Genomic DNA, 10,439 nt, shown 5'->3' on the forward strand with positions numbered 1-10,439 from the left:
CCGTCCTCGCCATGTCGTCCGGTGGCATTTGGTTCGCGCTCCTCACCGACACGCCGCCCTTCATGCAAGCGTGCTGGCGCCTCCTCCTCACGGCCTTTCTGCAGTTCTTTGGCCTTGTGTATGAGCTCAAGACCGACAAGGCGCTCGATGCTGCGTTTTGGGCGCGCTACAAGGCGTCGCTGCCGCTGCTTTGCATCATTGGCCTCTCGCTCAGTTTTCACTTTGGCGCGTGGGGCTGGAGTGTCGCCCATACCTCGCTTTTGGACTCGCTCCTCCTTGTGTGCACGACGCCGCTCTTGCTGGTCGCCTTGATGACGCTGCGCTTCGCGTTTCGCTCAGTCCAAGGCCGCATGGCCCCGCCCATTGAAGCCTCGACGCACGAGCCGTCATCCGTTGTCGTCGTCGTCACACCGCAAGCCGACCGCCACATCGAGATGGACGACGGTGCGATGGCGCTCGAGTACCACCCGCTGCACAAGGAGCAACCGTCGGCGCCAACGCTCTTCCAGCTCATTTGTTGCCCGGTGCGTCCGCTGCCGCCCACGGCCATGGAGGCTATCGGCGCTATCCTTGGGTTCCTTGGCGTCGTCGTCTTGCTCGTCGCGAGCTCGGGCTCGGCCGACACGGGCCCCAAGGTGACATTGGCCGGTAACGCAGCCGCGCTTCTCGGTGCGGCGGCCGTGCTGGTGTACTTTGAAGGCGGGGCGACCTGCCGCGAGTGGATGCCGCTTTTTGTGTACGCATTTCCAGTCACATTTGTCGCGACGCTGTGCTTGGCGGTCGTCTCGCTTGCGTTTGAGTCTGGCACGTCGTTCACGGGCCTCGGCCCCACCGCGCTCTTTGGCTTCCTCGGGTCCTCGGATCGATTTGGCCTTGCGTTTGGCTCGGCGGCTGTCTCGGGCATTGCCGGCCACACCTTTGCCAACTTGGCCGTCAAGTATGTGAGCCCGCTGCTGATTTCGGTCGCAATTCTGTGGGAACCCGTCCTTGGCTCGGTCGTTGGCTGGCTCGTCGGTGTGCAAGGCGCGCCGGGTACCTCGGCGCTCGCTGCGACGCCGCTCCTCATGATTGGTGCGCTCTTGGTGACGGTTGGCAGCCGTGATAGTGGCATCGATCTTCTTGGCTGGCTCAAGGCAAAGACGACGGCGCTCTGCGGACGGCGACAGGATAGCTAAGTTTATACATTCCATGTGCTGGATAATATACACCACTGTATCGATAAATGTACTCCGCACTTGCGTCGTGTCGCGTTGGTATGGAAAAAAGCGTTGGGTCTTGGACGCGGGGTAGGTACCCTAACCCTAGAACGCGCTCTCGGACCTCGGCCGCCACAGTCGTCGTCTGGGTTGGGCATCGCGCTACGAGGCGGTGTCCCAAGGCTACATGGGATGATCATTTTGCACAATGATCAGGATGTCGTCGATGCATGCAACATGTACTACCGTACAGAACGGCCAATGCGACATCGTCCTGACGTCTTGATCAATCTTGGGCGCTTGTGGGTTGCGTCGAGGACTTTGAGCAAGCTAAAACACTTCACGGCCGGCTCACTAGTGTGCTTCAGCGCGATGGGCCTCAATACCCAGTACACCATGATGCAGTCTCCTCGACTGGACACAAGGCTAACACATATTTGGAAAATTGATATATACACGTCGTGGTTACGGCGCCTGGCGAAGGTACGAGGGAAAGTCGTCGCTTGGATCAGCATCCATGTCTGATGGATCCCTCCGCTCAACGACGCATTGCTGACGCGGATACTGCGTCCTCCACTGGGCTGCGCGCGCCTGCATCTCAGGCAGGTGCTTGTCGTCGACGCCAACGACGACCTTGGTCACTTGGGACGTCACATGGCGCAGCCAGTCGTCGTGGCCGTCCGTCCACGCCGTCTCGGTCGTAGCAATGACGAGCGTTTGCACGTTCTCGCCGAGCATCGGGTCGGCGCCATTCGCCTTGTTCAGATCTGTCGGCAGGAGCACGCCGATCGTCTCGACATGCAACGGCGCCTGTACCAGCAAAGGACACTGGACGTGTCGAAGCGAGACGCTGCTGGCGCATATGCTCTGGTCGTACGCGGCGACCTGCCAGCCGTCGACGTGCAAGTCGAGCGTGGTCAGCGCTCCATGGCGCTCGTACGACGTGTTGAGATGCCACGCGTCTTGGTGCAAAGTGAGCTGGCGCAATTGCGGAAAGTCCAGAAAACTCAAATTGAACTCGCGCCAATGAAGAAGCGCGCCAGGTTGAATGCGCACAGCTCGCAGCGCCGAGAGCGGTAGCACCGCGTCCGCCGTCTTGCGGCGCTTGAGCCGGCACCACTTGCGATCGTCGAGCGTGTCTTCGTACGCAACGGCATCGGCAAACTTGGGCGGTTGGCACTTGCTGGCGTTCGCAATCACGTTGGTCACGACCACGTGCTGCGACCCAGTCGCACGCTCCAGCAGGCGCGTGAGGGCAGCGTGAAGCGCATCGCTTGTCTCGAGCGTCATCCATGTCCACGGGTGCAGCTCGACTTGGGCAAAGTAGTCGGCGTCCATGCCGTCAACGCTGTGCACGTTGGCCACGAGCGGGTATCGGAACGGGTCGGCCGAGACAGCGCAGAGGCGCACGACATGGTCGTCTTGCTGCGACGTGGTCGAGAGAATGTGCACGCGGACGCGCAGTGGGACGCTTGCGACGGCATCCGCCCACGCATGGTTGACGAGGCGCAAGGCGGCGGCGTCCATCGAGAGCGGGCGGTAGACGTCGATGGCGAACTCGAGGACTGCTCGGCGGAGCGCGGTCGGTACCATGTCGTGTGCCAAAAGAAAATGCAAAGTCAAAAATGCCAGCTGCGATCTTCGCACTTAGGAGGACGCACCCAATCATCATCCTACGTGCGCTTTTCTACCGAGCGCAAATTTACCTTCAACAGGATGAAAGTCGGCGGCGGTGTGGGCGACTCTCGGTCGCTTATGGTGCAGGACGAGTCGACTTGTACTGCCTTGTACGTGCGCCGCAATGCGAGAGCATGGTCGACGGTCCTGTCACGCAACAAAGTGCAAAGGCAATGTGAGCCCGCGCTGAACCCAAGGCTTGGATACCGTACTCGAGCCACGTCCCGTGGGCAACACAGCTGTGGCATCGCCGAAATCTGGGGTTTCTACTTGGTTGTTTCTGAGCTAGCGAGACCCGTCCAGTGCGCCACCTCGAACGCCGCATTCGAATTAGTATCCACACAGGCCCATTTGACCTGCTCGACCACGCTGCCACTGTGTTCGAGTCGAGCACCGACCGGTCTCGCCGTTGCGGCACTGGCCGAGCACTGCAGTGTTGAGCCGTCTTTGGTCACTTGTTCGTGACGTTGTTTTTGGCGACCATCGCAGTGAACCTCGAGCGTCGAGCGACAAAATTTCAACAAGATGCCGCTGGATCTCCACGTCAAGAGCTCCTCAACACTAATCTGCGTTATTCCTTTCGCGCGTAGCTTACAAGGCGAAGCGTCCACGGCTGTTGGTCGTTTCCGTTGCGCAAGCGCGTCGTCTCGCGGGTGTAGGCTCGCTGGAGCAGCCGCGGGACGTACCACTCCGAGTCACGCATCTCGACACGGATGGGCGTCGTCGTCTGTATTTTCTCTAAAAACAAGAGGGCGTCGGCGCCATGCGAGCTGTCAAAGCCAAGCACGAGCGTACTGGCGCTCGGCCAATGGGCTAGCGATGACGCGACGTGCGTGAGATCGCGCAGCACGTAGCGGTTGTCCTCGAGCTGGACGCGCGCCAGCTTGGGCTTGGTGGCGAGCAATGGCAACAGTCTTGCGAGTCCCGTCGCCGACATGGCATTCTGGGCTACGTCCAGCATCCGCAGCGCCGTGCACGTGGTGAGTATATGAAGCAGGTACGGCACGACCGAGTCGGTGAGCTGGTTGTCCGACAAGCTCAACGTCTCGAGCAGCTGCAAGTTGGCAATGGCTTGTAATACGGGCGGAAAGACATTGCATCCGAGCCGATTGCCCGTGAACGCCACTGCCACCAAGTGACGCAAGTCCCGCACGACTGCGACAAGCGGCGACGGCGGCAGATGTCCCCACGAGAGAGTGAGCGACGAGAGGCGCGACACGCTCCGAAGCATGGCTGCTACAGGCCCCATGCTGCGCTCGTTCGAAGCCTTCCATGTAAGCGTGCGCAAAGTGTCTGGCAGGCGGTAGTCGGTCGTTGGACGGGTGAGGAGCCTGGGACTCTCGAGCACGAGGTCGGTCAAGACAGCGCTGGCGCCGAGCGCGGACCAGAGCGCTTCTTCTGCCGTCACATCGCCACGGCATACAAGGAAGCTTGCGCTTGGTTGACACAGCCAGTGTGCGACGTGCTCAAAGACATAAGACTGGATTGAGTCTCTGCCGAATCGAAGGTCGAGGGTTGTGAGCGTCTTGGTCGTTGCGAGATGCTGCAACAGCGGCTTGAGCCACACCACAGCGTCCGACTTGCTAGGAATAAATAGCGACAAGTGGCGAAGCGCCCTGCACGAACCAAGCGCCGCCTGCAAGCGCAGACCGGCCGGCAGAATCAAGGCCGACTTGATGTCGACGCGCGTGATGCAGCCCGCGAGAAGCCGCGTTAGTGCTTGGAACCTGTCGCCGGCTGTGACATGGACAGCTATGGAAGGCCCAAGTCGACGGGCTGCAGCGAGCAGGCGTAGCGAGCGCGCGTTGATGGCTGTCTCGTCCAGATACACCTCGGGCCAATGCACGACCGCCATAGCGGTGAGCTGGGCCACGCACTGCAGCGACAGTGTCAAAAGACTTTGTGGCAAACTCGCAAGAACGAGCTTGACGTCACGTGGACGCTCAAGATAGAGCACAACGGCCTCGACGAGCTCGGGAGTCCAGCGACTCATGCAACGACAACGAAAAATCAGAATGTGCAAACTGGAGAAAGGCCGTGGAAAGAGTGTTGGTACTACATACATTCTGCTTCTTGGGATTGTAGCAATAAGAAGCTTCTTATTGCCCCTTGCAGAGGCCAAGAATTGACATCGATATGATATGGTGTAGCCTTTCCATGTATTGACTTGAGAGTCTGAGTTCCTCCACCTTTTTCGACGTGGGAGATACAACCTGTAATAGGATGAAAAACGTCTATCACGAATTTCCTTGTTGTTTCAAAAACCGATAGTGCTAACACGCTTTTTAGCTCCACACGTATTTTGATGACTTTTTCCGAGCTAACCACACGCGCGGTCTAAAGCTTGACAACAAACCACGTCCGCACTAGCTCGTTCTTTTCTCGCTTCTACTTGCCAGTTGCACATATGTATGTCCAATCCGTAGAGTTGATATAGAGGGATTTGATGCTTGTTTCTGCGTCGGATCTACCAATGTGTCGCGTCACCGCTGCAATTGCTTGGCTTTTGGTCCCCACGTCTCGAGATTGCCGTTACGATCGCCCAGGTACTGGATCTCTCCCAGCGTGCCACGTGTTTTTAGAGACCGTTGCGGTTTCTTGGCGCCTTTTTTTGGCACCATAATCACGTCGACCAGCATACTAGTATGCTCTCACTAACTTACTTCACGAGGTGCAACTCCAATTTTAATATCGATTCGAGTCGTTTCAACTCGTCGTCGTCGTTGTTGAACAGTCGCATTTCCCATCAACGCCAACCCGGGCAAATGCGAGGCAACTTTCCATACAGTGGTACTTCCGACCATTAGGTGACCTTTCCGCGGTGATTTCCCTTGACCGCGTGGCTTTGTGCCAGTGCTAAAGACCGGGTGTGGCGGCGCATTGAGGCATCGCGGCCACTTTTGCATCGTCGATGGCGCCGCTTCTCCGCGCATCGACGCTCGAAGCGCTCGCCTTCGTCGTCGTCTCGCTCCTTGCGTTCCTCCGCAGCGTCAAGCGGTCGCGCCGCCCGCGCCCGTACCGCGGGTGTCCGCCCGAGGTGCTCGAAGCCATTGCGCTCTATATCCCGTGCCCGGTTGCGTGTCGGGACTTTCTCTGCGCGTTTCCTCTATCGGCGCTCACGCCGTCGCTGCGCTGCCTCCTCGAGCTCCTCGATCCCGCGCAGCAAAACATTGCCGTGCGCTGGCCCGCAATTTACGTCAACCACAAGGATCGAACCGCCGACGTCCTGGCGTGGATCGCCGGCGCCAGGACACTCCACAGACAGCTCTCGCTGACGCCGACGACGCCAACCATCTTTTCGGCGGCGTTTCTTCCTACTTGCTTTCAAGGCTTTGAGTGGCGCGGTGACGCCAGCGCCACCCGCACTTCGATCGACGCCGATGCCCACACGCCCGACGCCGTCGCGAGCGTCCTTGCGCACCCCGACGCGCTCGGATCGCTGACGCTGAGCATTCCGGACGTGTGTCCTTCCAGCCTTATTACAATGCTTCCGAATCTGACGCATCTCACAACGCTGAGTTTGCAGGGCCACGATGCAAGCTTGCACCTACCATCGCTCTTCCAGGCGCTGTGCTGGCTCCCGCACCTCCAGCACTTGCATTTGAATCATACGGGATTAGACGACGCGATGGCGACCAAGGTGAGCCGCGTCGTGCGCTGCTGCTCGGAGCTTGAGGACCTCGACCTCTCGGGCAACCAGTTGTCGGCCGCCGGCGTCACGTCGCTCCTCTCCAACTTGCACACGAGCCCAAAGCTGGTGGCGGTCAACGTGACGCAAAACCCCTATGTGCTCAAGGACCTCGTCGGCGCCGCGCCCGCGGTCGCCCGCCTCGCTGCGACGCTCAAGACGATCTCACTTCGCGTCGATCGAGATGACATGGCCGACGCATTCCCGTTTCTTCGGGCGCTGCGCGCCGTGTGCACGCACCGGATCGTGGTCATGATGGTCGGGTCGGGCACGCTCTCGTCGGACCTTGCGAAAGAATACCACCAGCTCAAGCAAGATCTGAGGAGGGCCGACGAGCCCCACAAGCGGCGGTGCCAGCTGTACCTCTTTGGCCGCGACCCGTGGCCCAAGCGCGACCTTCTCGCACAAAACGCAGGCTGCGCCATGTCCTAACCCTACCTATATAACATTTTATGCAATCTCATCAAAGTGGTTCCATAGCATGATTCCATATTGGAAAATGTATCAAGCTGCAATGTCAACCCACGCACTCCAGAGACATCGAAACAAATAGTAATCCTTCAAGTTGCGACAGAGATGCCTAGTACTTGGTCGCATTGCGTGGCATGGTCGAAACGTCGTCGCGCTTGGTCGAGTTTTGGGGCAGCGCCGACATGGTCTCGGATGCGTCGTACGCGCTGTGCAGCGCCGTCTCAAAGGCCGGTAGCAGCGTCTGCAGCGTCGGCCGGTGCGTCGGCTCGAGAGCCAAGCACTCAAGCCCGAGGTTTCGAAACCAGGACGGGCACTCGGGACTCAACGACGGGCGCAATGTGCCTGTCGCAATGCGTCCCAAGCGCTCGTACTCGGGCAGCGTCCACGCACCATCCCGCGTGCGCAGCTCCCAGTACGGCTTCTTGCAGGTCTCGAGCTCGGTGAAAATGACGCCGAGCGAGAAAATGTCGGCTGCCATGTTGTAGTCGCGGTCGCCGCGCAGCACCTCGGGCGCCATCCAATGGCACGTGCCCATCTTGGCCGTCATCGTGTGGTCGTCGACGGTACGCGCGACGCCGAGGTCCGTGAGCTTGGCGTGCGCAAAGTCCTGCGTCAGTAGTACGTTGCGCGTCTTGAGGTCGCGGTGCATGAGTGACCGCTTATGCAAATACACCAGGCCGCGCATAATGTCGACAGCGTACTGCAGCCGAGTCGCCCACGCCGGCCGCGACGGGAGGTAGTCGCAGAGGTCGCCGCCGGGCATGTACTCGAGCACGAGCTGGATGTCGCATGGGCTGCTCCACGCCGCGCCGAGGCACGTCACAATGTACTCGGACTTGAGCCTAGAGGGTCGCTTTTAGTTTCAACTTGATACTAAAGAATGATGCGTACTGGGCCGCGAGCTCGATTTCGTCGAGGAAGCTTTGGATGCGGTCGCGGTCGCCGTGGGCGAGCATCGTCTTGACAGCGACCGACTTGCCACCGAGGTCGGCGAGGTACACGACGCCGTAGCCGCCGCGCCCGAGCTCCGATCGGCGCAGAAGTGGAGCGGTGATGCGCTTGACGTGGAGCGTATCGAGGTTGAAGATGGAGGCAAGGCCGTCGTCAAAGGTGCTGGTCGTGTCGGTTGCCGCCGTGTATGTCTTTGAATACAGTGCGGGAGGCTCTACTGGCGCTTGCGCCACCGGCGTGCACGTCCTTGAAGAGTCTGCCGAGCGCGGTTCCGGAGAGTACGAATACCGGTACAGCTGCGGACTCGATGGTGAGGAAAGCACGGACGGAGCTTGGGCTAGTTCTGTCAGCGGCGAGCCGGCTTCGGCCCACATGTTTGACGGTCGTGATACGTCGCTCTTCCGCCTGAGCTCTTTGACGCATCCCAGCACAAAGCCAGAGCAAAAGGCGACGCCAAAGATCGAACCCGCGACAATGCCAATGATGGCGCCCGTCGAGAGACCGTCGGTCGTGGTCTCCAGACGACGTGTATTGTCCAACTGCGCGTCGATGGAACTCGGGCAGAACTCGAAGGACGACGACGCGCGCGGCGCACACTCGGCCTGCCACGGGCCACAGGTTCGGCTCTCGCGGTCATAGCACGGCCGGTCGCCGCCGCACACGCAGCCGCTAAAGTGGTCGTAGCACAACGTTGCGTTCTGGCACGTGCCAACACCCAAGGCGCAATAGGATCCACCGAGGCCGTTGCTGAGGTTGGCGTCGCCCGAGCGGCAGTCGGAAGTCGTCGCGTTGAAGCATGGCGCCGTCGCGGGGCAAACTGCCGCCGATGTGGCCGCGGCGGCGAGAACGACGTGGGCGAGAACACGCTGCATGAGGCGGATATCGGCAACTGACGACCCGCTCAATCGAGCTCTTCTGTCATGTACGTAGTACACGCGTGGGTAACGAGATTGTGGATTGTGGCGCGTCGCACCCAAGCAAGTTGTCTCGGGTTGTACTATTTGCTTTGGGCCTTGCGTTCGCTTTGTGCATAGAAGCTGCGCCTTTGAACTTGAGCAAAAAATGTCGTCGAGTCGGGCTACTAAAGCCATGGAACGCTTCGCAGAGCGGATTTCCGCGACGTGAACCATAGAGTCCAAACGCGATCGACCACTATTGCGCCACCAGAGGTGCACATTCTCTACTAATACACGTTGCTCTGCGCCAATTCCCTGCACCATACCGGTACTTTCGTATCAGGTTTGCTCGTCGAAACGCTCGTGACGGCGCGTTCAGAACTCGCTCAGCGACGTACCATATGGTGTCAGTTTGCTTTTTCCTCGCATTAAACTAGACCAGTCGACGAGAGCGGTGCTTTATCGTGGCGTGATAGCTGGACAACTGTCGAGCAGGTTGATCTTTGCGAGAAGCTAAAGCTAAAACGCTACATAGCTCCTCTTGGATGCTGCGCAAAATTGATTTGTTATTTAGTAGCTACTGCTCTCACTGAATACAGTGCCACGATGAGCGTCATCATTTAACAGCTGTTCTTGGGTGGAAGGGACCTCAGACAGGCAAACTTAATTCTTGCTTCATTCCAGAACACATGGTCGAAGTAATAATATTCGTGCACTATTTTGAGTGGAATAACGCCGAGTCCTCCTTCGCGTTGCTTTATCTCTCGGATACCTCGCGCGCTCGGGCTTAAGGTCCGCGGGGGAAGGGGGTGGGTATGGTCGGGCAATGTTGTAGAGCGAGACGAAGCCTTAACAGGCGGGGTGAAGGGGTATTTGGGGTAAGGGAGTGGGGGATGGAGGCAAGAGGTGTTGTTTTATTATTACCAAACTTCGTTTTCGAAGTCGTAGAAGAGGGGGTGTCCCAGGTCTATAAACCAATCATAGGACGTTAAAACGCATGGATTTAACAGGTGGAATGGATCAAGAATTAAGGCCACCTGACTGCAGACCAATAGTCAGGCCTCTGCTATCTTGGATTTTTTCCAATTTTTTCAAATTTTCTCCAAGTTCTAGCCCAAATGACTATCGAAGAAAATTAAGCTTGCTTTTTGTATGCCAAACGAGTGGTTGGTTGGATTTCCACACAAAGCAGGGAGGCCATTTTGCGCTTGTGATGTGGGACCGCAGCGAAGACCAAGAGCTCAGTAAAGTCGGGCCGCGCCAAGGTGCCCAAGCCAGCCACGCTGACGCAGACTACCCTACATGCTACGGTGTCTACGACAGTGCAGGCTGTCGTGGTGTCTGTCGAGGCAGCGGTCGCATGAACGCGTACTAGTACATGGCGTACCGCGACGCCGCTGCCACCGACAAGCACGACCTCGAGCTCGCTGTATCGACAGCTATCGAGCTCTTCGTCGTCGGTCTCGACAAGCTCTGCGCCAAGAAGCTTGACGTGCCGCCTGATTTACAAGCTCCGCACGAGTTGGCGACTACGGAGCTCGGCCCGTTCATGGACGTTCT

The 10,439-nt window shown here is 58.7% G+C and overlaps 5 protein-coding genes across 5 annotated transcripts; 2 read left to right on the forward strand and 3 right to left on the reverse strand.

The window, feature by feature from the left end:
• SDRG_04548 (hypothetical protein) lies at nucleotides 1-1,234 on the forward strand. The gene has a single exon (XM_008610223.1). The coding sequence runs from the start codon at nucleotides 12-14 to the stop codon at nucleotides 1,173-1,175; it is 1,164 nt and encodes a 387-aa protein (XP_008608445.1). The 5' UTR covers nucleotides 1-11; the 3' UTR covers nucleotides 1,176-1,234.
• Nucleotides 1,235-1,632: 398 nt separating this feature from the next.
• Nucleotides 1,633-2,800, reverse strand: SDRG_04549 (hypothetical protein). The gene has a single exon (XM_008610224.1). It carries the CDS (start codon nucleotides 2,787-2,789, stop codon nucleotides 1,662-1,664), a length of 1,128 nt encoding a protein of 375 aa, XP_008608446.1. The 5' UTR covers nucleotides 2,790-2,800; the 3' UTR covers nucleotides 1,633-1,661.
• Nucleotides 2,801-3,373: 573 nt separating this feature from the next.
• SDRG_04550 (hypothetical protein) lies at nucleotides 3,374-4,877 on the reverse strand. The gene has a single exon (XM_008610225.1). The coding sequence runs from the start codon at nucleotides 4,864-4,866 to the stop codon at nucleotides 3,445-3,447; it is 1,422 nt and encodes a 473-aa protein (XP_008608447.1). The 5' UTR covers nucleotides 4,867-4,877; the 3' UTR covers nucleotides 3,374-3,444.
• Nucleotides 4,878-5,746: 869 nt separating this feature from the next.
• SDRG_04551 (hypothetical protein) lies at nucleotides 5,747-7,053 on the forward strand. The gene has a single exon (XM_008610226.1). It carries the CDS (start codon nucleotides 5,785-5,787, stop codon nucleotides 6,991-6,993), a length of 1,209 nt encoding a protein of 402 aa, XP_008608448.1. The 5' UTR covers nucleotides 5,747-5,784; the 3' UTR covers nucleotides 6,994-7,053.
• An 88-nt stretch (nucleotides 7,054-7,141) lies between these two features.
• Nucleotides 7,142-8,855, reverse strand: SDRG_04552 (TKL protein kinase; the record flags this gene model as incomplete). Its single annotated transcript, XM_008610227.1, has 2 exons — nucleotides 7,142-7,874; nucleotides 7,924-8,855. 2 exons carry the CDS (start codon nucleotides 8,853-8,855, stop codon nucleotides 7,142-7,144), a joined length of 1,665 nt encoding a protein of 554 aa, XP_008608449.1.
• Between the last annotated feature and the right edge of the window lie 1,584 nt (nucleotides 8,856-10,439).

The sequence above is a fragment of the Saprolegnia diclina genome (assembly GCF_000281045.1).
Source record: "Saprolegnia diclina VS20 unplaced genomic scaffold supercont1.11, whole genome shotgun sequence".
Lineage (NCBI taxonomy): Eukaryota > Oomycota > Saprolegniomycetes > Saprolegniales > Saprolegniaceae > Saprolegnia > Saprolegnia diclina.

Excerpts from the sequence above, each read along its gene's own strand:
- SDRG_04548 (XM_008610223.1), top strand. The coding sequence starts at position 12 with ATGTCGTCCGGTGGCATTTGGTTCGCGCTCCTCACCGACACGCCGCCC.
- SDRG_04549 (XM_008610224.1), bottom strand. The coding sequence starts at position 2,789 with ATGGTACCGACCGCGCTCCGCCGAGCAGTCCTCGAGTTCGCCATCGAC.
- SDRG_04550 (XM_008610225.1), bottom strand. The coding sequence starts at position 4,866 with ATGAGTCGCTGGACTCCCGAGCTCGTCGAGGCCGTTGTGCTCTATCTT.
- SDRG_04551 (XM_008610226.1), top strand. The coding sequence starts at position 5,785 with ATGGCGCCGCTTCTCCGCGCATCGACGCTCGAAGCGCTCGCCTTCGTC.